The 25886-nt window shown below is 47.2% G+C and overlaps 2 protein-coding genes across 5 annotated transcripts; one reads left to right on the forward strand and one right to left on the reverse strand.

The window, feature by feature from the left end:
* Nucleotides 1–931: 931 nt before the first annotated feature.
* TUFM (Tu translation elongation factor, mitochondrial) lies at nt 932–6107 on the forward strand. Its single transcript, XM_083580327.1, has 11 exons — nt 932–1037; nt 2211–2257; nt 2418–2580; nt 3161–3327; nt 3553–3657; nt 3820–3984; nt 4086–4218; nt 4336–4440; nt 4622–4773; nt 5342–5461; nt 5644–6107. Exons 1-11 carry the CDS (start codon nt 935–937, stop codon nt 5815–5817), a joined length of 1434 nt encoding a protein of 477 aa, XP_083436453.1. The 5' UTR covers nt 932–934; the 3' UTR covers nt 5818–6107.
* Nucleotides 6108–8974: 2867 nt separating this feature from the next.
* Nucleotides 8975–23961, reverse strand: ATXN2L (ataxin 2 like). 4 transcript variants are annotated; one of them, XM_083580192.1, is made up of 24 exons: nt 23467–23958; nt 22901–23202; nt 21521–21557; nt 20586–20642; nt 19822–19893; nt 17982–18132; nt 17752–17876; nt 17525–17616; nt 15911–16111; nt 15462–15637; nt 15010–15114; nt 14705–14902; nt 14360–14449; nt 14038–14102; nt 13666–13937; nt 13507–13576; nt 12891–13034; nt 12683–12755; nt 12372–12559; nt 12157–12286; nt 11937–12058; nt 10900–11109; nt 9639–9819; nt 8975–9425 (listed from the first exon to the last, which is right to left on the reverse strand). In XM_083580192.1, the coding sequence occupies exons 2-24, from the start codon at nt 23155–23157 to the stop codon at nt 9376–9378; spliced, it is 3066 nt and encodes a 1021-aa protein (XP_083436318.1). In that variant the 5' UTR covers nt 23158–23202; nt 23467–23958; the 3' UTR covers nt 8975–9375. The 4 variants fall into 4 exon arrangements, with proteins under 4 accessions (XP_083436318.1, XP_083436317.1, XP_083436316.1 ...); XM_083580191.1 differs by having other exon boundaries at nt 12840–13034; nt 13666–13931; nt 22901–23961; XM_083580190.1 differs by having other exon boundaries at nt 12840–13034; nt 22901–23960.
* Between the last annotated feature and the right edge of the window lie 1925 nt (nt 23962–25886).

A 25886-nucleotide genomic window follows, 5' to 3' on the forward strand; every position in this document is an offset into this window, starting at 1 on the left:
TACACGTAACTGACACAATTTCCACCCTGTTTATTCCTGGGGGCGCTTTCTCCTCTTCCTGTGCTCTTCCAAGTTTTGTTTTAGGCTGCAAGTTCCTCCACGGAAGAACCTGTTTATCCTTTTGCATTCTGTTCAGTGAAAAGAGCCATGCACATGGATACTGAGAGTTATCAAACCGACAGGTGATAAAACATGCAGTGTGGTTGTAAATGCCACTTTGCTTATTTGCAGGCATTCTAGTGCTATCTGAATGGTTTGCATTTCTTGCCTTTCATTTCCTCCTGCCCTTGCTGGGCACAATTCCCACTCTGCCACTCACATCTGCATTTGATGGTTTCGCCTCAGGTTTCTGATGGAGAATGGATCAGGCTTGCAGGATCAACACTATGGTTTTGTTATGTTTTTTTCCAGGCAAAAGAAAGGCAAGAAGTTTATGCCATAATAAATTGGTTCGTTTTTAAGGTGTCACAAGACTCTGTTTATGGACATGGAAGGCTCCCATATCTCCCAACGTCTTTTTGCCTGACTTCCAGGCTGCGGGTATCATTAAGTTTTCACATATTATTTTTACATTTTACAAGACATAAGACCTTAGTTAAAAAGAACAGGAATCGTTATCTTTGTTATTAGTGTATTTCGGTGGATGGGGGCTCAGGAGAAGCAGAATTCCGCAAAGTCCTGGTTTTCTCTCTTGTTTCCTCTAGGCAGCTGCCTCTTCAGCTTTGCAGGCGAAGGAGGGCAAACCCCACCACACAAAATTAAAAAAATAAATCAAAAGTATCCCGGAAGTCAACCTTCCATACTGAGAGAATGCAATTGTTAACTCTTCACTAACTCTATAGAGCATTCGTCGCCCGTGGCCGACGTTTCTCCACAGTAACCGGAAGTTCTCCCTCTCCATGCTTCTTCTCTACCCTTTCCTATCTCTAGGTAGATGGGAGGGGGGCAGGCGGGTGTGATATTACTTCCGGGAGGAGCTAAGATGGCGAGCCGCGCGCTGGTGGTGGCGCGAGGAGGGCTCGGCGGCCGTGTTATCGGTTGGTTAAAGGGCCGCGGGGGGCGGGGGAGGCAGGGAGGTGGCGGGCGGCGGCGTGTCGGCTGGCAGAAAAGGAGGCGGGGAGGGAGAGCGGAGAGGCAAGAAGCCTCTCCTTGAGGAACTCGTGCAGGAGAGACCCGTGACCTTTTGTGCTTGGCGGGCTGCTACTCGGTTCATTACGGCCTCTGCCTTAATGCCCGTCTTGGGGTCTGAGGCAGCGGCGGAGCAGCCCATCACGTCGAAGCGGGGGGAGGCGGCGTGTGGCAGGAGGAGGGCCCGGCCCTTCCTTTCCCCTGAGTGTGTGAGGCCGGCCCCTCGGTGCATCCCTCCAGGCTTCTTTCCGCGGCTGCTGCTGCTCCTCCCCTGCGGCAAAGAAAGAGGCGGTTTCTCCCGGCCCCGGCGAGGTGGTTTCGCCCGCCCGCCCTCCCGAGAGGAGCTCTGATTCTCAGCACGTGCCAATCAATGGTTTAGCGTCAGGGATGAGCAGGGAGGTAGCAAAGCGTGCGGGTAGCAAACCGTTCAAGGTGGTTGAAACAAAAGAGATGGTGAGCTTCTCCAATCTGAGCGGGAAAGGGAAGTAAAAGAAATAGTATGGTGCAATGGTTAGAGTTTTGTTCTGTGGCCTGATGAGAGACCAAGGTTTGAATCCCCACTGGGCCACATAGCTCACTGGGTGACTTTGGGCCTGTCACTGTCTCTCAGCCTAACCTACCTTACAGGATCATTGTGAGGATAAAATTGGGACTAGGTACACCACTTTTAGCTCCTTAGAAGAGAAGGTGGTATATCAATGCAGCAAATTAATACATATGGTGAGTGTAAGCAAGTGTAAAGTGATGCACAATAGGGCAATAAATAAACCTGAATTTCACATATACACACATTCTTGTATTCATTGTGTTGTATGAGCAAGGTTGTTTCACAGAATATAGAGATCCTGCCCCCTGCCGTACAAGTCAGCATATCGGATGCTATTATTCATAATGTTTATTTTAAAAGTGCTTAAGTTCACATAAAATTACTTTTTTGCAGCTGTTGTCTCTTGAAGGTTATGGGCATAGGCAGAAGAAGGAAAATTGGGGGAGACAGGGACATCAGGATGTGCAAAGATAATGTATTTGTTATAAAGTGTTGTCTTATGAAAGTGGTCACCCATTTTGCTTGTGTTTTGCAGGCCTCCGTGGCTGCCTGCCTCGTTATCTGCAAGGTTTTATAGCTACGGTAAGAATTCTGGGCAGTGGTGGGCAAATTGTTTTGATTTGTTGCAAGCCACCCAGAGTGGCTGGGGCAACCCAGTCAGATGGATGATGAGGATGAAGATGATGATTGCTGTGATATTATAGGCAGAGAGAGCTAAAACTCTGACACTCTTCTTCTGCAGCCGTCCTTGACCTGCCCAGCCTTCCATGGGCATACGTTCCTTGTTCGAAGTTTTGCAGTTGAAGCGAAGAAAGTATTTGTACGAGACAAACCGCACGTCAATGTTGGAACAATTGGGCATGTGGACCATGGCAAAACTACATTAACAGCAGCCATCACCAAAAGTGAGTGTTAGGGGTGGGGGAACGCTTATTATTATGGAAGATGAGATAGGTAGGGTGAGAACAGGCCTAGACCTGATCAAAACAGCTAGTTGAAGGAAAGTCAGCTGGCAGCCAGGGAGCCAAATCAAGCCAGCAAGGGCTGAGCACCCAGCCTCCAAAATAGACTCCATCCCAAAACTGCACATCACTGTGATACACCTCACCTGCTTTCTCTTGAACTGAGATGCGGGCAGAGGCAGTGTGAACAGCGAGACCTGTGCCTTAGTTGCTCATTCGAGATGCTCACTCCCTTGCACCTGTCAGGGTGTGAGAAAATGGGCACCTTTGGAGTCCAAAGGAAGGGGCTAAAGCCTCAGTTGCTGTTCAGACTAGAGAAGGGAGTTCAAGAGCCCTTTAGCTCTGCCTGCTGACCTGTTCCCATACCAGCTATGGTCCTTGCTGGCCTTTCAGATTTGATCAGTTGAAAACGTTGCTTCTTTTTTCTTCCTCTTCAAAAAATGCTACTGAGTAAGACACTAGACCAATCTTTTTTTGGGAGAAACTCAAGAACCTTGTTCACCGCTTCTGCTGTTATTTCCAGTTTTGGCAGATACTGGAAGTGCCAAGTTCAAGAAATATGAAGAAATTGATAATGCACCCGAAGAGAAGGCACGTGGGATCACCATCAATGCCTCCCATGTTGAATATTCAACAGCTAACCGCCATTATGCCCACACAGACTGCCCTGGGCATGCCGATTATGTTAAGGTATGTGTGAGGAACTGGGAATCCATGAAAGCCCTGAACACACTCATGATCCTCATCCAGAATTCCTGTTGATGGCACATGCCATTAAAAAAACAGAATTCTTGGAGGATTACCAAGATCTAGAAAACTTCCAAGACATATCAAACATAGGAGCCTGGCTTTTCAAAGTAGTTCACCTTCTAGAAGATACCACAGCCTGACACCTTTCCCATGTCTTCTCTGTAGAACATGATCACAGGAACAGCGCCACTAGATGGCTGCATCCTCGTTGTAGCTGCAACAGATGGACAGATGCCACAGACAAGGGAGCATCTTTTGCTTGCCAAACAGGTGAGTCTGTGGTCTTGGAATGGAACAGGGTAGAGATGGTTTGGGTGACCTTGTACATACTTCTGAGAATATGATGGGTGCTTCTGTCAAGCAGGGCTGAAAGTCTTGAGAAGGGAGCAGTGTACATGTGGGTCACCCTTGCTTTCTTCCCTACCACCTCAGATAGGAGTGAAGCATGTTGTAGTGTACATCAACAAAGCTGATGCAGTCGATGATGCAGAGATGTTGGAGCTGGTAGAGCTGGAGATCCGTGAGCTGCTCACAGAATTTGGCTACAATGGGGAAGAAACTCCTGTTATCTCAGGCTCCGCTCTGTGCGCCTTGGAGGTCAGTGGTGCACACACACATTTCGTCTTGTCATTCCTTAGCAGGAATTCTTCCATTGCTTAATCATTTATATCACCACCTCCCATTCCTGTTCCTTGCAGCACCGAAATCCAGAGCTGGGCTTGAACTCCATCATGAAACTGCTGGATGCAGTGGATACACACATTCCTGTGCCGCAGCGGGAGCTTGATAAGCCCTTCCTGCTTCCCATAGAGCACGTTCACTCCATACCAGGTACTAAGCTTCCTAGGTTGCCCCCCCCATTTGCTTTAAGGGAGTTGCAGCTAGGGCTGTCTGGCTGTCCTGTACCCCCGTTGCCTATGCTAGCTTCATTTGACTGCTTTATTCCAGGCCGAGGCACTGTGGTAACTGGTACCCTTGAGCGTGGCATTATCAAGAAAGGAGATGATTGCGAATTTGTAGGGCACAACCGGGACTTGCGCTCAGTGGTAACCGGTAAGTCCTTTAGATTTTCTGCAAGACTTGTCAACTTCCTGGTCTCCCCCTGCTTTCCAAGTTTGGTAGAACAGGGATAAAACACCCTATGGGAAAATGGCAGTCAAAGGACAGTTATGGTTGGGAGGGGGGAACACCCCTGAAAGTTTGCAGATGGTAATGGCACTCCTTTTGATTTCAGGTATTGAGATGTTCCACAAACAATTGGAACGGGCAGAGGCTGGTGATAATTTGGGCGCTTTGGTGCGGGGGCTGAAGAGAGAGGATATACGGCGGGGGATGGTTATGTGCAAGCCTGGCTCCATCAAGCCGCACCAGAAGGTCGAGGCTCAGGTAAGCAGGCAGGACAGATTTGCAAATAATTTATAAGACCTAACCTAAGGAACCTCCTCACCCACTATATCCCTGCCTGGTAACCGTGCTCCTCATACGGGGCCCTGCTGAGAGTACTGCATGGCTCAGAGGTGCACTTAACCTGCACTAGTAACTGGGCTTTTAGTTTTGCAGCTACATGAATTGGGAATCAATTAACCATCAAAATCAGGCAGGCACCTAGCAGGGTGTTTAGGCGCTTAATGAAAGTCATTTTTTGTTCAGGAAGGCTTTCCCTGAGGATGTAATCCAGTTATTTATGGAAGATCAGTGTTGTCTAATGGAAGTGGGTTTCTTTTGTTTGCATGGATGTTTTTGTTTTTAGTAAGTTGATGTTATTGCTTTTAAAGATGGTGTTTGATTCTGTTTTTATCATGACCACTGCTTCAGTGACTTCATGCTATGAAGCAGTCTATAAATTTGTGTAATTATGATGGGACACTTTCACATTCCCTAAAATAATGGAGGTTTAATTTGGAGCTCACATTGATTGTCCAGACAAGGCAAACAAGTCACTTCTCCTTCCCAGGTTTACATCCTGAGCAAAGAAGAAGGTGGTCGTCACAAGCCCTTTGTTTCAAACTACACACCTGTTATGTTTTCTCTGACCTGGGACATGGCCTGCCGTGTAGAATTGCCTGCATCAAAGGTTTGTCTGACACTTCCTGCCCCCTCCCCCCTTTCCAGCAGCCTCTTGCTTCCTATAAGCATTGCTGAAGTGACTTATAGAATCCACATTAGAGAATGTGGATCTGCTTTGCTTCTGATGCTTATAACTGAAAACTGGTACAACTACTGCATATCTTACAGGTCTTATTCCCTCTTCCTTAGGAAATGGTGATGCCAGGTGAAGACACCTCCATTATTTTGACATTGCGGCAGCCCATGGTTTTGGAAGAGGGGCAGAGATTCACGCTACGGGATGGACACAAAACCATTGGCACTGGAGTTGTCACAAAAACACTGTCAGTAACTGCAGAAGATAAGGCGAAGTGGGAAACTTAAGTATATCCCTCAGAAGGATGCTTGTGAGGCATTTCAGGCCACTGAACATGTAGAACACATGAAACCAGGAGTTAAGCGCATTGCAGAAAGAGGAAGGATATATGTTGAAAGCTTCACAAGCTATGAGCGGTTTCTTGGAATAAAGCCCCTTGCTGCTGAAATTATACCCTTCCTAAAGTAAGTGGTTAGCCTTATCACCTTGGCTGAGGCGAGAAAAGCCTAATGTATTCTGTTCATTTCAAGGGTGGGTGGGGAGGGCAAGTTGGTTAAATAAAACAATGGAAAGCTAATATTGAGTGCTATTCTGTTAAGTGGTGTAATTTTTTCATGATATCCTTTGAGAGAGACACTGTTGTACTACTAAAACAAATTTAATATTAGATAAAACTAATCTTATGGTGCTGGAGGAGACTCTTGAGAGTCCCATGGACTGCAAGAAGATCAAACCTATCCATTCTTAAGGAAATCAACCCTGAGTGCTCACTGGAAGGACAGATCCTGAAGCTGAGGCTCCAATACTCTGGCCACCTCATGAGAAGAGAAGATGATGGAGGGCACAAGAAGAAGGGGACGACAGAGGACGAGATGGTTGGACAGTGTGCTCGACAGGAGTGCCTGGCATGCTCTGGTCCATGGGGTCACTAAGAGTCGGACACGACTAAACAACAAAAAAATCTTATGTGTAGTTAATGGGTACAGGTGTCTGCTTGCAGGGGCACCAGTACTTGTTAGTTGATCTCAGATAGTTAAGAATTTGGAGCCGGGATACAGTATCAAGCCCAGAAATGCCTATTGAGCAACCCACAGGTGGCTGCACAGCTTGAATCCACAGACAGGCTTCCTGTTTCTTGTGCCCTCAAAGCCTGAATAGTCAGGCATAGGAGGCCTTATTTGTGTGAACTCCTTTAAATAACACATGGATCCTAAAGCAGAAGCGGCTCTGTACATCTTGCACTCCAGCAAGTGTGGACAGCATTACCAGGCAGGGGTGGCTTAAGGGCATCTCTACAGATTATACAACACTACCTAGCTCAAATACATTTTCAAATTTAGTACTATTAGTAAAAAGTAGATATATTCCCCCACATATGAAATGTACTTACTCTCCCCCTACCAGCCCTTTTTGAATATTGAAGAGGACTAAATCATCCTTGTGATACGAAAATTATTACCATTGCATACCCTTTGATTTCCTGCAGTGATAGTAAGATGAGGTGGAAAACATGCCATTCTCTCCTTCACAAACATGCATATCCTTACTAGAGAAATCTTCAGCCCCAAAAGGGAAACAGAAATCCAGCTCTTAAAAAAATGGATAGGAGAGTAGCTATTTGGAGTAACAACCTTAAGAACAGTTACAGATAGGTAGCCGTGTTGGTCTGCCATAGTCAAAACAAAAATTTTTTTTCCTTCCAGTAGCACCTTAAAGACCAACTAAGTTAGTTCTTGGTATGAGCTTTCGTGTCCATGCACACTTCTTCAGATACACTGTGTATCTGAAGAAGTGTGCATGCACACGAAAGCTCATACCAAGAACTAACTTAGTTGGTCTTTAAGGTGCTACTGGAAGGGAAAAAAATTTTTGTTTTAACCTTAAGAACAGTACATGCATACTGCGATTTGTCTTTCTAGATAGAGCTCACTGAAAGCAGCAGGGCGGGATAGTGAACTGCTGCACTATCGAACTCTTTTCCACCCCACTTCTACAGCAGCCTTTAAAGATTTAAAGATGCATTGACTGCTTTCACGTTTATATGTAGTGTTTTGCCTACAGCATAAACCATTAATTGGACACCACTAGATTTATACAGAGGTAAGCAAGGTGGTAACTTGTAGAAGTTGTTGGGACCCCCAACTACCATCAGCCCCAGCCATGCCACCGTTTTGTTTCACAAACATGGTTGGTAGAGATAAAATGGTCAAGAGAAGAAATTGCTAGATTTTTATTTCATTTGTCCAAATCAGTGTATATCTTAATGCTGAAGTTGGTATTTTCGCCCTGTGTAGAGCATTCTGGCCTAGACCACAGGCTGGGGGTTGTGAGCCCGTGACTATCCCAATGTTGCTGGATTGCAATTCCCACCATTCCTTGTGCCGGCCAAAGCAGATGAGAATTAGTGTCCATTATCTGTATGGGCACAGGTTTCCCACCCCTAACTGCTCTAAATCTACAGGCTCTCACATTCCAGCTGTAGCATCCAGTTATGGCTACCATCTAGAGCTTCCATGTATCAGCAATCCATGGGCAAGGTACAGCTGCTCTCACCTGGGTGAGGAAAGAGGAGGAACTAGGGCAGAACATACTGCTGGTATGTAAGCTGTATTACAGCCTGCCTGAACCTGGGGAGACAACCCATCTGCATGCCTCGCTCCCACCAGACTTTTGACGCCCATTAAACAAGCAGCCCAGGCTCTCATTTCTCATCGATCATGACACAGCTCAAATCAGACTCTTGACATTTAAGCAGACTCCCAGATAATAGTAAGAGCCCACTCCAAGGCAAAGTCCTGGAGCAGCTCAAGAAAGACCACGGCCCAGCTCATGAAATTTAACAGTCCCAGGCACTGAATGGCTGAAGTATAAAGCCTGGCATTTAGCTGCTTATGGTCTCCGTAGCTCGTTTAAAAAATAGTAACACCAGCCACACATACTTCATTTCTGCAACTCTTCTCAAAAAATGTCACCCACCAAGCCTGTGGGGGGGAGTAGCAACCCAGTCTCATATAACATTTTCTGCTAAGGGCCCACAACACTACTGTCCAGCCTCCCGTTCTTTCAGACTTTATGTGCTAATTTCAATAAAAGCAGTAATTAAAATTTTATTATTCAGATAAAAAACACTGCTAGACCATGATGTATAGTTTTTTACATTAGTGGTCCTTCCACTAAGAACCACTGCTTTAGGCTCTGCATTACACTGCCACCCCAATTACTTGTCACTGCTGATTAGTCATTTCAGCAGCAGCAGCAGGGAATGAGCAGAGCACTGGAGCCTCTGAACTGGATGAAGGAGTCTCAATCGCTCCTCCTTGCTAGAGAAGCTAAAACTCTGGGGAGATCAAAGCCGCTGCAACCACCCCAATTCTGTAGAACCGTGAACAAGGGTTACTTGTTAGAAATTGGCCCTCCCCACACAGTCAACCCCAAAGCCCAACATTAGTTAGTTTAAAATTTTATTGGTTTTTTTTTTACTTTTTAAATATTTTTACTTAATAAAAAGTCAAGGTTTGTCCATCTGGTCATGTCCTTGTCAAGTTAATGTGGGAAAGTGGCATTTGCTCTAAGAGCCCGAATGGAGTCATAAATAACAGAAAAGAAACCCTGCCCTTCTCCAGGCAAGGGGAAGGGGCCGTTCTCCGTCCCGCTGGCTGACAGCGCCCCATGTGGGCTTCACTAAACCAACGGAAAGGAAGGTGCTTGGCGAGGGGGGGCTGGACTGGGCCAGACTGCGCCCCTCCAGGGGCCTCTGCCATGGGCATGAGGGCTGGCCCAGGCTTGGGGCCAGCAACAGAGCCAAGGCTGGCTAGGGTCTCAGGTCACAGGGAGAAGCGTGGACATCAGTTCCCAGGGGGGTGGAATGGAAGCTGCTGGGAGGGATGAGATTGAACTGGAAAGAAAAGAAAGAGGTAGTGAGGATCACAAAGATACAAAGTCCAGAACTACCAACCCTCAACCCCACCCCTATCGCAAATGACACAACCTATAAAACCCTAGAAATCATATGTCCCTAAGCTCTTCCATACCCAGGAAGTCAGTATAGATGACAGCCTGTTCCATTCAGTTCCCTCCCTCCTTTCCTCAGCTTCCTAGTTTGACTTACCTTGGTGGTGCCCTATATAAGTGTAGTGGGAGGGTGTGGAGGCTGAGAGGGTGGGCACACCGCTCTGGGGCACACCTCCCTGTGGAGGCCCACCGTGGGTCTGCGAGGGGTGCAGCAGCATGACCTGTGGAGCTCCAGGATGAGGTGGTGGGGCAGCTGCAATTCCAGTCTGGACATGAGCCTGTGGAGAAAGCAGAAGTGATTTCAATCCACACCCCAGTACCTTAATAAGCAGTGGATAACTTCACACTTTACCAACAAAATTAGCAGAGAAGCCCAAATCCGTAAAGTGCAAGATCATATCTATTTGGCAACTCATTTTAACTGATATAGCTGAAGTACTATTGGCATCCCTGTCTCAAGAGACAATGGAGTGTGTTTCTGGGAGCCATCCAACTGTCTTTGGGACTCCACTGTGGATTTGTGTAGGCCTAGAGTTTACTCCTGAGCCTTTTCTTCTTACAATAATATCCCACAAGGCAGCAGTGCTTTAGGACCAGAATTTTCCTTCTCCTAGGTGGCTACCTTCCCAGGTTGGTGGGCCATATCTGTGCCTCACTTCTCTCTACAGCACATGCAGAAACTGCCTTCTTGACCATCGGACCCACTATTGGTCTCATCCACTAAATATGCCAGAGCCTGTCTTTTCATGAAGGGGAAGTCCCTAACTCAGCAAGAGTTTGAGGCTCATCGGCTACCCTCAACCAAAGAAGCCGTTCCCACCATATAGCCACTGTGGCATGTCGACAGCTTCTAGGAGCCACAGGTGAGAACTGAGTGGAGGATGGCGACCATAAGTTGGACAAACTACTCCAGAAGGCGCACAACATGCTCCCCACCAGAGGCACCACCTCTCCCCACTAACACTCCATACACTCTTAGGTATTATAGTGTTCATCAGCGCTTTTTCTAAAACAGAGGCACAGGAACTCCATTTGGTGGCCGTTTTATGTCTGATATAAATCCTTAAGTTGTGATTCTGCATCAGATGAGTAAGAACAAGTGTGGTAGTTTCATATGACATAGCCACACTAGATCGTGTGCTGCATTCTGGATGGAAGCTAGAAGCATGCAGAGATGTGTAGTGGTTAGTAGGTTTCAAAGATAAGGTGGCGCTTTTATGTGCCTTGTGTAAGTTGCACAGTGGTGTTCAGAGAGCAAGCTTATTTCCTGGAGTGGTCTAGCCTCAGGCTGAGGGAAGTTTGGGAGTCCCTGACACAATCAAGGCTAGACTCACCCTTCCCGGGGCAAGCACACTCACCTGGGTGACGTGGGCCATGTTGGCGTAGCTGTGCTGCAGCTGCTGGTGGGCATGGATGGCGTAGACCGCTTGCTGGGGGAAACTGCTCTGTGGAGACTGAGCACTGGGCCCTGGCGTTATAGAGGGTGGCGTAGCTGTCAGTGTGGCTGTGTGGTACAGGTTCTGCTGCTGCTGGGCACTGGCCAAATGAGGTGGCTGTCCAGCCTGGTGCTATGGCAAGAGAATACAAAAGCCACAGTTCAAGTACCAGGGGGTAATGCATCACACCTACCTTCAAGATATTTTCTTCTCCCCTCTTTGCTACTGCCATGTTATGCATTCTATGGAGATAGGGAGTACCTAAGAATATGTGTGGAACAGTGGGTGCTGGGTTGCTTTCTGCTTTCCTGAAGTATATTTGCCCTTGCTATTCTATTTTCTCTTCCCACAATAAAACCTTGAGCATGTGATGAAAGATTCTACATTTGCTAATTCTTTTCTTAACTGATTCGCCGCTTAAGGCAAGGCCAGATAAGTCAATATTCCAAACACTAAAAGCAGACTCTCTGGTAAAAATCAAATTTGCCAATTCCCCTTCCCCTAAAGCTTACTAATTCTGATTAAATGGAGGGGTGTAAGAAAGAAAGATAGCCAAGGCTGTTTGGCAAAGTCTCAAGACCGTTATGGGTCCCCACCATGCTGTTTATCTGTTAGTAGCTGTTCATCCTCAAGTTGCTGAATACTGTCCCTAAAACATACGGGTGCTTTTACAGAAACCACACTGTGCTAGAAGACTTGGGCCCCTCAAAGGTATAAATTAGCAAGTAAAGATGCGATAGCCTATTCCTGGGACTCCACACACACAGCAGCTCTAAGACTTCAGCTGAGACAAGAAATGGTGACAACTCCACTCCTAATGGAGGACTACCCCTTTCTGAGCTAGCCTAGAATTTCCAGACTGGAACTTGAAGGGTCACCCCAGCATTAATCTCTAACACAAAATCAAACTGTGCAAGTCGCAAGAGCAAACAAGCATCAAGTGCCTCCCACACTAGTACCTGCACAGGGCTGGGGGCGGCATGTTGCGCTTGCTGTTGGTTGCCCGTGGGTGTGGTAGCTGGTTGAGGCTGATGCGGATGCAGCTGTGTGGCATGGTGGGGATACGACTGATGCACTGTGGCTGGGGAGAGAAGCAGCAAGCAGTGGTCAACAATGCAAGGGGGGAGGGAGGAAGAGAAGCTCAGAACGGACATGTCTTCAGGCTCTGTACAAACTTACCATAAAGAGCCTGGGGCGTAGGTTGCTCTGCCTGGGGATACTGGGGAGTAGACGATGAAACAATGGCCTGGGGGTGGTTGCCAGAAGTCATCATACGTGGGTTGCTCTGCAGCATGGGGGCAAATACAGGCTGGAGAGAAGAACATGAATTAGATAGTGTGGGGCACAAAGGTCAGCACAGTTAGCTTCTCTACTGAAGTACACATTATACCCACCTGCGAGGGGTAGTGTGCCATGGGCTGCATCATAGTTGGCTGTCCTGTGAACTGCTGGGGGTTGTATGAGATATATGAGGAATACGGAGTGGCAGCCATCAGAGGGGGCCCTGCGGCTGCCGCTGCCTGCATAATGGGAGGGGCTGAGGTGGGCTGATGCTGGTCTGAACGCTGCGGGGGCAGAGAGCCTGTGCAGAAAGAAAATTCATGTAGGGAAGCCAGTTCAAATCTGCACACCCCACCAAAGCTGCACAGCAGGTATACATTCCAGCCAACATTCACCATGGCTCCTTAATCTTTAACCATCTTACCTTTAGCTCCTCTATATTTGCTCTGCTGTCCAGGCACAGAGTTAGAAACAGGGTAAGGGTACATCTGGGGTGCCTGCAAAAGACACGGACATGCCAATTAATTCTAACACTAGCCTCCGCAATAATTTCAAAAGGAACCAATGATTATGCAGCTCACCCTTCTATCCAAAGGCAGGACCATCCACACATCATTCCACCCCCTTCTCACCTGCACAGCTGGGCCCATATGGATCTGTGGGATGTAAGAGATGTATTGTGGGCTGTACATGCCACTTTGCCCTGTAATCACTGGGATGGAGGGTGTAGAGTGGGTGCGTGGTCCTGGCGATGTGGGTGTGCTCGTTGACTTGTTCTGTAGAGATAGGAGGAAGTAATCAGAGATTAAATAAGCACCTATGAACACAGAGAAACTAACAGAATGTAGAGCAAGGGTGTGAAGACTTCAGAAACAAGTCACTTTTGAGGGGGTAAAGAACTCATCTAATATCCTCTAACCAGAGCCTAGTGTGGAAGCCATACACTTGGAATTCTGAACTTGGAAATTGGTTTTGTGGTCCAGAAGTCAATGGAGCTCCAAGTTCTCTTTCATTTCAGAGCTATAATGGAGGGACCATTTTGCTGCTGCTGCTGCTATTGTTAAACAACTGGGAGTAAAAAAGCCTTACCCATCTACTGACAATCATCTCCTGGTAGCTGCTGGAGCCTATAGGATATTGACCTAAGCTGACACAGTATGACCATTTCTACTGCAGCACACAGATATACACCCTCCCCCCTCCCATGCAAGCACACTAACCACAGAGCTAGTTCCCCAGATTACACACCACAGACAGGAGAGTCTTTGAAGGATTGAACTCCTTTGCATTTGGGTTCAGGGTAGACTTCTTCACCTGCCTGGAGAAAAGTACAACAGAAATTACAAAGAAGTCCACAAGAAATGTAGAGCAAAAACGCATCTGCTGTGGTTACCAGCACTAACTCACTCTGAGACAGGACCATCCTCCTTGTCATCTGCGTCACCTTTGCCTAGAGGACTAGCAGTCTGGGTCTGGCGCTCCATGCCTTCACAGGGCCCTTTTTCCTCCTTGTTGCTGCTTTCAGACAGCTCTAAGTTGGGCTTGGGGGATTCATCAGGTACCTCACATGTGCCCCCTGCTCCAACCAAGGCCTCCGGGGGCTTGTCCTTCACCTTTCCTTCAAGAGGCTCCTTGGTCCGGAAATCCAGTGTGGCCTCTGGGGAGGGGCTGGGCTGCAGCTTGGAGAAAGTAGACATGGAGTAAGCAACGGTGCCAGAAACACATGAATGCTCTGCCCCACAAAGTACATTTGATGGGAGAAAAGGAGAACATTCTCACCTTAAACTGGGCCCCAAATTTCCGTAGCTCCTCTAGCTGATTTCTCTTCTGCTCATTTTGGAGACCTAAAGCAGGGTAAGTGTCAAAGCAATTACGTAACAAAGGATTTAGAACTCCAATCCCAAAACCTTGAAAAGTATTTGTGGAATTAGCCACTGTTCAGGAACTGCTGCATGAATGCCAGATATTCTCTTACTAATATTTGTAGTTTTTTTTATATTAAAAGTAGAAAATATAAATCACCTGCAGAATCCACTCAGCAGAACCCAAGGTTTCAAAAGAGAAGTGAGCAGAGAACTCAAAAAGTTCAGAAGACACAAACCTTTGCTTGCCTGTTTGACCAGATCTGAGGGGCCCATAACCTCCAAGGTCCTGCTGGGTTCTTTGGTGGCAGAGTTAGGCACCTCTTTAACTAGGAATGGAACAGAGAATCCAGAAGTGAGCCTTAAAGTGAGAAGTGTCTTCTATGTAAGAATCTTCAGCATCTACTCCTGCTCATTTTCTTAAAGTGAGGAGCCCGGCTTCATCTTTTGTCTTAAGCTCTTTCAGTTGATCAAATTCTCGAGAGATTTGATAAACTATCTAATTCATTAGGAGAAAAGATGCCTAGGTCCATTCTGTGCTAGGAATGGACCAGACTAGCTTCACCTCCAGTGTGATTCCTTACCCTCAACAGCAGCTACAGGGGCAGATACTGGAACCTTGGGTGAAGGCGGGGTTGGGGAAGCACTAGACTCCATAGTAGGCCTCAATTCAGAGGGCGATGCAGGAGCAGCAGGAACTGTTGATCCCACTGGGGGATCCTGGGAAGAGACTGGCACAGTTGAGGCAGACTTAGGAGAACGTGGAGCATAGAGGCGACCCACTGTGTAAGAAAAGCAAAGTTATTAGATGCAAGCAACATCACACCCAGCACAGGTGTTTACTGAGGGTCATAGGGAAATTCCACTTTAATTCCACTGCCCGCTCTACCTGAAGAAGTTGTAGGTGAGACTTCCATGGGTCGACTGGAAGGGGAAGACATGCTCTTAGCTCCTCGGATGGGTCGCTGAGACTTTGGAGACATTCTGGATGGACCTAGAAGAAGGGAACCACAGAAGCAGATGAAGAGGCCACGCAGACACACCAAGTGGTCCTTTGCTATCTTCAGTTTTCTACTGCTGGAAAGTGGGAGAAATTCCAGTATTTATCGCAACCTAACACCATCATGGGTGTCTCAAAGGGAAAGTCATGCCCAAAAATTAAAAGAACACTGAATATAATTCCCTCCCCCCGCCCCGAAAACCAACATAGGAGGGGAGGAAATTCCACAGCCACCTGTGGGAGCTTAATCAACTAATTCAACAGACATTTAAATCCTCTAGAAGTAACTGCACCAATCTATTCAAATTTCCACATTCTACGCTTGGGAAAGTAAGCCTCACCTCCATTGATGCCTCGCTGCTCTGGAATGGAGCCAGTGTTGCCTTCGGAGTGGTGTGCACTTCCACGGGGTGGTAAAGACCCCATACCTGGCCTCCCACCCCGAGAACTGCTGCAGCGTACACCTCCTCTTGAGCCTTCTCTGACACGCTGGGGAAGGGGTATGTACTTGCCCTCTCTACAATGAAAGAAAATATTGTGGTAGCATAATTCCTGGTACCTTGCTTGGAGTGAAAGCAGGAAGGGAAAATGGACAAGATGCCTTCAAGGCAAGTAGGCTGGCAGCCCCCCGTATATGAGATGAGTAAGTTCTCAGGTACCAACCTTTAAAAGTGGATGTCAACATTGTTCTTTCCTCCCAAGAGATGCAGTGGAAACCCAACTTGCCTTATGTCAATTAAGGGATTTTGCTGCTGGGTCAAAACCAGCCTATAATTCTCACACTTCTCACCTGGATGCCAGACTGGGGCTGTCCCTTCCCGACACTTGTCTTTGCACAGAGCTGTGCTTCTCCTCTTCTGTGCGTCCATCATCATTTTCCATAGCAATGCGCAGTCGGTATTGCGGGCTCGATTCAATCTCCCGAGCCAGCTGGGCAGCCCTTGCTTCTCGCTGCCGGAATTCCTCTGAGTTATCCTTTTCAAGAGGGACACTACCATGCACAGATGGTACAGTGAAGAAGAATAAGCAAGGAGACAAAACAAACACGCTCTACCAATCACACACAGTCACAAGCCTGTTGCCCTCAAAGGAACAGAACCACCCAATACTTTTCCCAAGCTCCACTTTGGAGAAATATATTCCAGCAGTTCAAGTCCTTTGTCTGGCCTATGAAGGGATTGAGAGCTTCAGATTCTACTGTAACCAAACTTTCACCAACATCGATTTCCCACACAAACATGCACATGGAAATTAATTCTAACTGAAGAAGAAAAAAGCTTTCTTTAATACAGTGTATGAACAGTGAATGTCAAGGGCTGAAAATGAAAACGTAGCAGCATAAGCAAGAAAGATTAACTTTACAAACTTTGAACATTTAAGAATTTTAGAGGTCAGGGTGGCAAAGTTCCAAGCAACACATTACATTTTTAGAACACACTAGCAGACTGTGGATTGATGAAAAAATAAAAGCCACCCACAAACTGGGTTTTTTTTTGGGGGGGGAGATGTGAGCATTAGGAGAGCCTGCTACATCTGTACAGTAGATTTCAGGGCAGGAGAACCCTGGACATCTGGTATGCTTGGTATTCAAGCTACATGCCCATGCAAATGCAGGTGCAGATATCCCAAAGTAATTAAACCTTACATACAAGCCCTGGCTTCATTTGCATCATGGTACTCTACCCTCACAAGACCAAACGTTCTACAGCTTCTAAGCAATAAATACAGTAAATTCCAGCCCGCTCCATCACTCCAGGGTGGGTTAACAACATTTGCCACATTTAAGCTTGAGATCATCTCCTGAGAGTTTAACCCTGCCTAGCAAAATAAAACAAAAAACCCAACCTCATTAATCCTTCATTGCTTTTGACTGATGCTCAGGTTTCTTGGTTTCTCTAGAAAGCCACCAATAACTATTGATGAGTAAGGTGTAGGGGTGTGGGTGTGAATGAGAAAGACAAACACAGGTCTGGTAGCCAAGACCGTTTCAGGGTTCCGAAAGGTCAGAACTCAGTCCACTGCTCTTTTGCCTGTTACTTTTCACCAGTTGGTCAATGACTTGTAGGGGCTGACAATAATTACTCGCTCTCGGGGGCTAAATAGACAACTGACTAACCTGGGACCCCCCCTGCACTGGAGCTCCACTCTTTAGTCTAGGGCCTCCAGATTTATCCTAAATAGCCATACCATCTACATCATGTCCTGCAGGGGCAGCCTTTGTGCACCCTGCAGATGTTGCTTGACTCTGGCTCCTATCAGCCTCAGGCAGCATGACTAATAGTTAGGAATGCTGGGAGCTGTAATCCAGCATCTGGAGGATACACTGACAACCCTGATATATTGCTTCAAATCCTTCCTCCCCTGTACCCCTCAGTACAGAAATGACTGAAAAGTGTTAACTCACGTATAAGAGGAGAGGCTGCTATCATAGGTGGTTTTTATACCATAATTTTCTTCGTTGAACTTGAACATCTCATTTGGGTCCCAGCCATTAGACTAAAATGAAAGACAAAGCAACCATTTAAACAGTGAGGTACCTTTGTCAAAAGAACAGCTTAGCAAGGCATCAGACCCACAGCACCAGCCCCAAGCATTCGTCTTTTGCTGCTTCACCCAGATCAGAACACTTGCCATGTCAGAATCCAAGTCATAATCATCACTGTTGCTGTCTCCTCCTTCCCAGCGCTGTAGCACCTTCTCTTTATGCTCCCCATTCACCTTGGAATTCATGGCGATGGCAGAATCTGTGAACTTATCTAGGACACAGAGCAGAGGCAAAGGCCATATTGGAAAAGATCAAAGCTCTCCCACCCCCTGGTCACACACCAGACCTCAACCCTGCTGTCTTGAGGCTGTATTACCTTTGGTGGCATAGTTGAAGTCAACATTGTGGAAGTGAACCAACATGACATCGGTAGGTTTGAAAATCATGGTGTCCACAATATCCTCTCTCCTGGGCCCTACTGCCTGATCAGGTACCATCCTGTGCACAGCATCCACAGCAAGCTCGAACTGCAAACACAATCCCTGTTAACATATATTATCACACATCCCTACCCACATAGAGCTAGCTGAAACTGAAAGAATACCCGTATTTCATGACATCAAGTGGCCCACTGAAAACTATCTAATATCAGGCCCCATCCTTGCATTCTCAAACAAGCAAGGTGCTAGGCCTTTTTGTGAGGGGTGACACACACAGGATTTTATCTTATATTCTATTTCTGATCTTTAGATGAGTGTTTCCATACTTATGTAGCCAAAACAGTAACACTCAAGCGGGAGGTGTCTGCAGACTTAGGGGTACCTTAAAGATTCAATAATTTTAAAAGTCTTCAGAAAAATTCCTACGGGGGAACAGCCCAGTGAGGGCTGCTCAGGAAGCCAGATGGGAAAAAGAAATGAGGTAGCTGGAAAATGAGAAAGGAACAGCACAAGCAGAAAATAGGTAGAGCGTGCTTCTCATTGTCTGCATACGTGATGCCATTTCTTTTACCAATAAATTTTTATACTACTTTTCAGCACAATCACAAGTGATGTACATAAAATACAAAATATAATCAATTAAAACCAATCCTTATAAAAGACTTTAAAATGACTTCATCCATTGTAACTCTAAAAGATTATGAAAGAGATACACCTTCACTTGCTGCCAAAACAAATGTACGGTAGAGAAAGGCACATCTTGTTTCACACCATGTTTATATTTTGAAATGTCCCCAGGAACAGAAGAGCTGTCCACAAAAATCAACAGAAAAACCAATGATTTTAATGCAGCTCACATCTGGCACTAATGTGTCCACACATGGCACACTCAAAAAAGGTAGCAGCAAAAAAGGTAGATCAGCTCTTATTTAGTGTGATTTTAAAAAAAAAACCCAAAACCCTGCTAAAGCAAGTCTCAAAGCAAATAAGCTTCATGGTCCATTGACTTGCTTCGAGTGGTTGCATTTTCCCCCCCAAAATAAAAGAACGTAAGAAAAGTCTGCTGGATCTAGGTCACTTGCCCATCTAACCAAGCATCCTGTGGCCAACCGGACGCCTCTCAGAAGGCCACAACCTAGACACCAGCACAACACTGTCCACCTGCCATTCCCAGCAACTGGTATTGATGATGATGCCTCAACAATGGAGGTAGTACATAGCCTTATCGCCCATGAATCTGTCTAATCATGCTTTAAGGCCTCTCAAGTTAGATGGGTGCCCGTGAGATCTCGTGTTAGGAGAGTGGGAGAAAAACTTCTCTCTATCCACTTTCTCTGTCCCATGCATAATTTTGTAAACTATCACATCACTGCTTACTCGCCTTTTCTCTAAACTAAAACTCCCTAACTCTGTAACCTAGCCTCATAGCTGCCCCATCCCCTTATCATTTTCTGAACCTGTCCCAACTCTACAAGACCCTTTTAGAGGTGAGACAACCAGAATGATACACAGTATCACAAATGCAGAACAATGTGGCCAAAAGTGAAGAAAGTGTCATGCTATCGCCAGTGAAGTAACACCCATGTTACACGTAAGAAAAATTAAAGGAGGGACCTCGTCTTTAATGCTAACTTGCTGAAATGTGCATACCACAGATGCATTGAAACCATTGGTGATGAAGCCCTACTTGTTCTAATACAAAGACGGCAGAGAAAAATCCTTTTAATACTCGAACCTACTTTCAAACACTCTAGGAAAGCCAAACCAAGCACTCACCTTGGAACTCAAGGTTTTAAAAATCCCCTCAAATGTGTTTCCATTTTTCACCTTCACATCACATGTGGACCCCTGTCAAGAGAAAAAGAAGGCAGAAAGAACACTAAGAAATAGTGAATGACATTTCAAGTTATAAACTGAAGCCCCTCTAACTCAATCCAATCAACAACTTTTTCCAAGAACTATGCCACCAAAAGGAAGAGGAAGAAAATATATCTATTAGCATTCCTTTTTCTTTTCTTTTTTTTGGGGGGGGGGAATGGTACTAGAACCAATAATTTGGACTGTATCACCAATATTGATCATATCAGGGCTAACAGCAATCATCACAACCTGCATGTGGCTTCAGGTAAAAGATCATAGAATTGTAGTGTTGGAAGGGACCCACAAGAGTCATCTAGTCCAACCCTTGCAATTCAGAAATCTTCTGCCCAATGTGGGGCTCAAATCCACGACCCTGAAATTAAGAGATTCATGCTCTTCTCTAGCGTCCTGTTCTTACAGTGACCATGTCTCATATTCACAAAACCATCTGGAAACAAACCTAAGTAAAACCACTGGGAAAGGAATGAATAGGTAGCACACAATGTGAACAGTAAGGTGCAACAAACAGTAAGTAAGGTGCTTATCCTGCAAGGCTCACCAAACCAAGTGATGGGACTGGGGGGAAATGCCACAAGAATCACCCTTTACTGCAGAACCATCCACCTGCATATTGACACTTCAAATCCTACACCCTCCTAGCTTCTCTCTTGGAGACTCACCACAACTGCTGTGAGGAAGTGCAGCATTCGGGAATTGTTATAGACACCCTCAAAAACCTGGTGATAGATAGAGAGGAAAGACAGACAAGGTTTATTAGAAAGTTTATAATGCTATATTGCCCTCTGTCACTTCCAAGTATTAGGTATGCAGCTTCAGGAATGACAAATGGTTAATTTAACAATACTAACCTTAGGGTTAAATAACTATTGAATCACCTGCTTCCTTCATAAGCTCACGCTAGTTTTAGGACCTTAAGCAGGGAACTGGGGAATCGTAAGATAATGGTGCCCCATATCCACTTTGGTCAGAGAGCACGAAGTAGAAAAGACCAATTGTATCAGAAATTTCCTGCCAGGTAGGGAGTGCTCAAATACTGCTGTGGGCCCCAGACACAAACCACATGGTTTATTTGGTGTCACATTTCAGTTTTTGTGCCTCCCACTGACATAACTGTAGTGTCCCTAGTGAACTTGAAAACTCAGAAAAGAGAAGATCTTCCACTACTAACCAGTTATGAGTTGGCCTCCTTTGCACCTAGATGCAAAATAATAGTGCTCTAAAACACTACAGGAAACCCAGCCTGAAATATGCCAACTGACCTCAAGTTCTCACTACATGAAATTGTTATTATCTGTGAAAGTTTAAGATTCTTAGAAAAAGGTATCATGCAGAAGAAGCTATAACTAATGGAAGAGGTTCCCCCCCCTCCTTTTTGGCCATATAGGAAGACTCTTAAATCTTGTTTTTGGGATGCCTTCTTAGCCACAGAAATTTCGGCCTGGAGAAACATTCATTCAGACATCCCAACAACTAATACAGCACAACTACTTAGGTCTCAGATGTCATCTAGTAGTTACCCAAATCACATAAATCAGGAATCCCAAAGTACAACAATTGTCTTATGGCCCTGGAAGGCTTAGCTCCTAGTACTTACGGGAGACTGCGGAGGTCCTTTGCCTGTGCTCTGGCCCCTGAAAATGAATCAGGCACAAGGGTAACTCACAGGAAAGTGATGTGAACCCCCACCAAATATAAACAGTGTTCAGATCAACAGGCCACCTTTGATGCATCAGATCATTATAAAATTGCTTTATGATACACTAGTAAGAAACCAATATTTTGATAAAGAGAAGGAAATAAGGACTTTTTCATTAGCTAACAAAATCTCTTCAGAAAAACTGGTGGTGTGTATATTATAAGAAAAACTACTCTCAGCTGGCAAGTAAAAGACTACACACCAATGAGATGGAAGTATATACTGCCCCATAAATCCTTCCCCTGACTATCTAGTCAAGAATCCTGACACAATCCTTGTGCGGAAAAGGTTCCCTGCAGCTCTACCTCATACATCCAAACTTTTTAAGACCAAATATTTCATGGTAGTTAAAATAATAGCAACAGTGACAACTATATGGTAAAGAGAATCTGTGCTGTATGATGCCCTGCTCTTAAGAACCAAAATATGAAAAGCAGGAAAACATCCATCTAACTTGTTCAGTTTTTCAAAATGATGTTATGACCAACGGTTTGTGGTTTTCTAGCCCTCATCTTCCTCATACCAGAGGTACTCCTCTGTTTGTTATTATTGCAAATATGGACACTGTCTTGAATAACATGATTGAACATAAAGAAGGAAAAAACCAGACTGATGACTATCTCAACAAAGTCTTTTTAGTTCACTATTCTACGATACTGGAACCATTTTTTTTGCCAACGTCCATTACTCATCCATAGAAGTGGTTTACGGCTAATAAAAAAGAAATGACCTAACTAAATAAGGGTGCAAAGTAAGTGCAAACCACCATAGCACACTTAATAAGGAGCCTGTTGCATTGGGATCAAGGGACTTACTCCTGAGTGCACATGGTTTGCATGTGGTACTTCGACAAAATCCCACCCATACCTACTCATAAATTAAATCCCACCAAATCAACTCCTAACGCCTACAAAAGTGGGCCAGCTCAAGAGTATGAGGGCCCTCACACCTCATCTTCCCTCTTCCATCCCCACCAGGAAAAATACCTAAAGCATCATCCCTAAGAAACTATTACGATCCCTTTTTTTAAACCACACAGGCCAACTGGGATGCGCCCCCGCACCATTTTAGCAAAGGGCGCACACTGGGCAATGCAACATCGAATCGGTGGTTCAGGACTTAGGCGTCGCTTATCAGAGCCACACACGCTCCCCGCGCCGGGCCAAGTCCTCCTTTCAACCCTTGGGAGCGGGAGCGCGCGCAGTTTCTTATTTCTGTCCCCTCCGCCCCTTCTCTCCCCCCCCCCCACTTCCCCGGATGTAAAGTCGGTTTTCGTACCTTGTGCCGCTTCCTCCCGGGGGGCCTCCCCCTCCGCTACCGGGGGGCGCCACCGTCGCTGCTCTGGCTCCTCCCGTAGCCCCGGGGCTAAGGCTGCCGTTGGGGCTGGCGGGGGTCGGGTTGGCCTTGCGCGAGGCGGCGGCTGCAGCGGCTACCGCGGTGGCCGGGGGAGGCGGCGTCGGCGTGGTGGGCGGCGGGGGAGCCGAGGCGGGAGAGCCAGGTTGAGGAGAGGGCGGCGGGAGCGGCTGCTTCAACATGGCGGTGGCGCTTGGCGGCGGCGAAAAAGGGCCGGACGCCGCAGGCTCAACCCCCGTGTCAGAGCACGCGCTCGCGCGAGGCCGTTGGGCGAGAGAGGAGGCGTCGGCGGCGGCGTCGGAGAGGAAGCCGAGAGTCAAAGGGCCCCCTCCCTCCACGGCAAGCGCGCACGCGCTTCTCAGGGCGCCGCTTTGGCGCAGCCTGACGAGGGGGAAAGGAAAGAGAAAAAGATTGGGGCGGGTGAAGAAAAGGGACACAAACCGGTCCACCGGCTGAGGCGAGGGAGGGAGGGCCTGCGGCCGCCTCAGAACTAAGCCGCCTCCGCCGCGCGCTCCTGTTGCTGGCCCGGAAGGGGAAACGGGCAGGCAGGGAGGCCTGCGGTCGCGGAAAGGGGGAGGGGGGAGAAAGAGAGACACACACAAACGACAGCGAGGGAGAGGGGCAGAATAAAAACCGCCTCCCGCTCCGCGCGCGCGCTTCGCGTCGCCTTGTGCGTGTGGCCGGCTTGCCTGCTTGCCCTGCGCGCGCCGCAGCGAACAAAATGGGTCGGAGAGAGGTCCTTCCTCGCTGTGGCCGAAACGAGTCCCTCAGGAGGCGCGCGCTCTTATTGGCTGCCTAGCCCTTTCGCGGTCTCGCGCATCCAACGGGAAGGGGCGGGGGGCGAGGAGGAGGACGAGGCGGCGAAGGAAAGAAGTTAAAAGTCCCGAGCGCTCGAGCCAATCAAGAGGCAGCGCTTCGGAGCGTAAAGGCCGCGAGGCGAATCTCCCAGCCTAGGCGGAAGGGGAAGAGTGGGGCTGGGGGGGAAGGAAGGAGCCTGGAAGAAAAGTGAGCGCGCGCAGAGAGAGAGACAGAGAGAGGAGGAGGCGGGGGGTGGGGAAGTGGTGATGTTGGCGTTGAGGGCCCCGACACGAGCGGTCTCAAACCCCACTCCGCCGGCCGCAGTTTTCTGTTTCGTATCGGGAGCGCACTTGCTTGTGAGGTTTGGGTGGGGGGGCAGGGAAGTACGGATCCCGCTGGCCCGCGCGGACGAGAAGGAGTCAATCCGGTTGCTGCACAATGAGTCCCTGGTGGAGGGCGGGGTTTCGCTCTGCGCATGCGCCAGGCGCGCTCCCTCCTGCCGCGCACGTTCCGTGCTGCCGCTCTCGAGTGACCAGCGGCGCGCTCACGCGCTCCCTCCGCTTCACAGTCAATCGGGAAACAGAGAGAGTGGGTGCTTGGGTTCCCAGCGGATCCTTCGAGGGAGGCGGGGAGGCGTCCGGTAATGGTTTAGGGCTCACTGCACATGCGTAAGAGGAAACAAAGACTTGTGCCTGCCTTGCTTCCCAAAGTTCGTTATGCGCATGTGCCGCAGGAAGAGAAGCCGTTGCGCATGTTCGCTGCTTACGTACGAGAGCAAAAGGCTGTTCCGCCGCGCGCCCGACGAAGCGCATGGGCAATGGGCGGGGCCTCCTGCTGAGACAGAAAGTCCCGGATTCGTTAGAAGACGGGTGACCCCAAATGACCCCCGATCCCTCAATGTCACGTGGGTTCCAGTATGGCCTTGGCCTCCGTGACCTCCTAGGCAGCGTCACCCCCAAGCTGTCAAACGTGGCTGAGAGATGCTTCTTCAGAAAGCTTATTCTTTTCTACTTTTCTCGTTATTATTTTAAGCGATTTTTCAATAAACACAGAAACAGGAGAATACAACAACAATAGAGAAAATAAATAACAACAACAATAATAAATATTTTTACCCTGCCTTTTTTCCTGACAGGAACTCAATGCGGCTTACAGATATAGTGACATATGATTAAATATGCACTCCATGGGGCTATAGGATATGGTTCAAAATCAGAAGTGGACAGCCTTTTTTTTCCTGGTAGGGGACACATTCCCTCATGGGAAATATGTCTGGGAGAAAGCGTTGTAAACAAAAATTGCCCTTTTCCCTTATGGGGTATCCAAGGGCCCATATAGAGTCCTTACATAGGTTCCCTATTGGTAGGAGAGAATAACAGAGGCCAACCAGAGAATATTGAGAAGCAAAGCAGCTAGTAAGCTTGATCTTTATTGATCCGTTGCAACAGGGTGCTCCCCTTACCCGCAGGAGAGAAGGAACCCAGAAAAAATGGCGCACAAGGCCTTATAAAGACTTTTGAAATTGCCACCCTGTAGATCAAGACCACCCCCAGAAACATCATACATACATCACAGAAGCAGTGTAACCTAAGACCACCCCTCAGATACATCATACCTACATCACAGAAAAGGTGGTCTTAAAACAGAAATTTGAATGTTGTTTTTCTCCTGTCGTTTATCTCCTGTCTGGCAGGTTACTTGATTGGATTGCCTGGGTAGCCTGGCCAGTCTTTTGTAATGATAAATACTTAGTTCCTGGGCCAGGGCACAGGCTCACACCCTATTCATATCTTAAATGTGCCCTTAAGACAGGATTTGTGAGGAAAGAGACAATGGGGAGGTTTCCCACTTTGACTTTGCAGAGAAAACATTTGCTCAGTTTAGGAATCAAAATGGTTCCAGGTCGGTCTTCCTGTGCTGATCTTCTTCTATGCTGGTCTTCTATGTACGTGCTTGGTTAGTACACTTGTGAACATTGTTGTTGTTGTTGAGTCGTTTAGTCGTGTCCGACTCTTCGTGACCCCATGGACCAGAGCATGCCAGGCACTTCTGTCTTCCACTGCCTCCCGCAGTTTGGTCAAACTCATGCTGGTAGCTTCGAAGACACTATCCA

This window comes from Podarcis filfolensis (assembly GCF_964270895.1).
Source record: "Podarcis filfolensis genome assembly, chromosome: 13".
In the NCBI taxonomy this organism is placed as follows: domain Eukaryota; kingdom Metazoa; phylum Chordata; class Lepidosauria; order Squamata; family Lacertidae; genus Podarcis; species Podarcis filfolensis.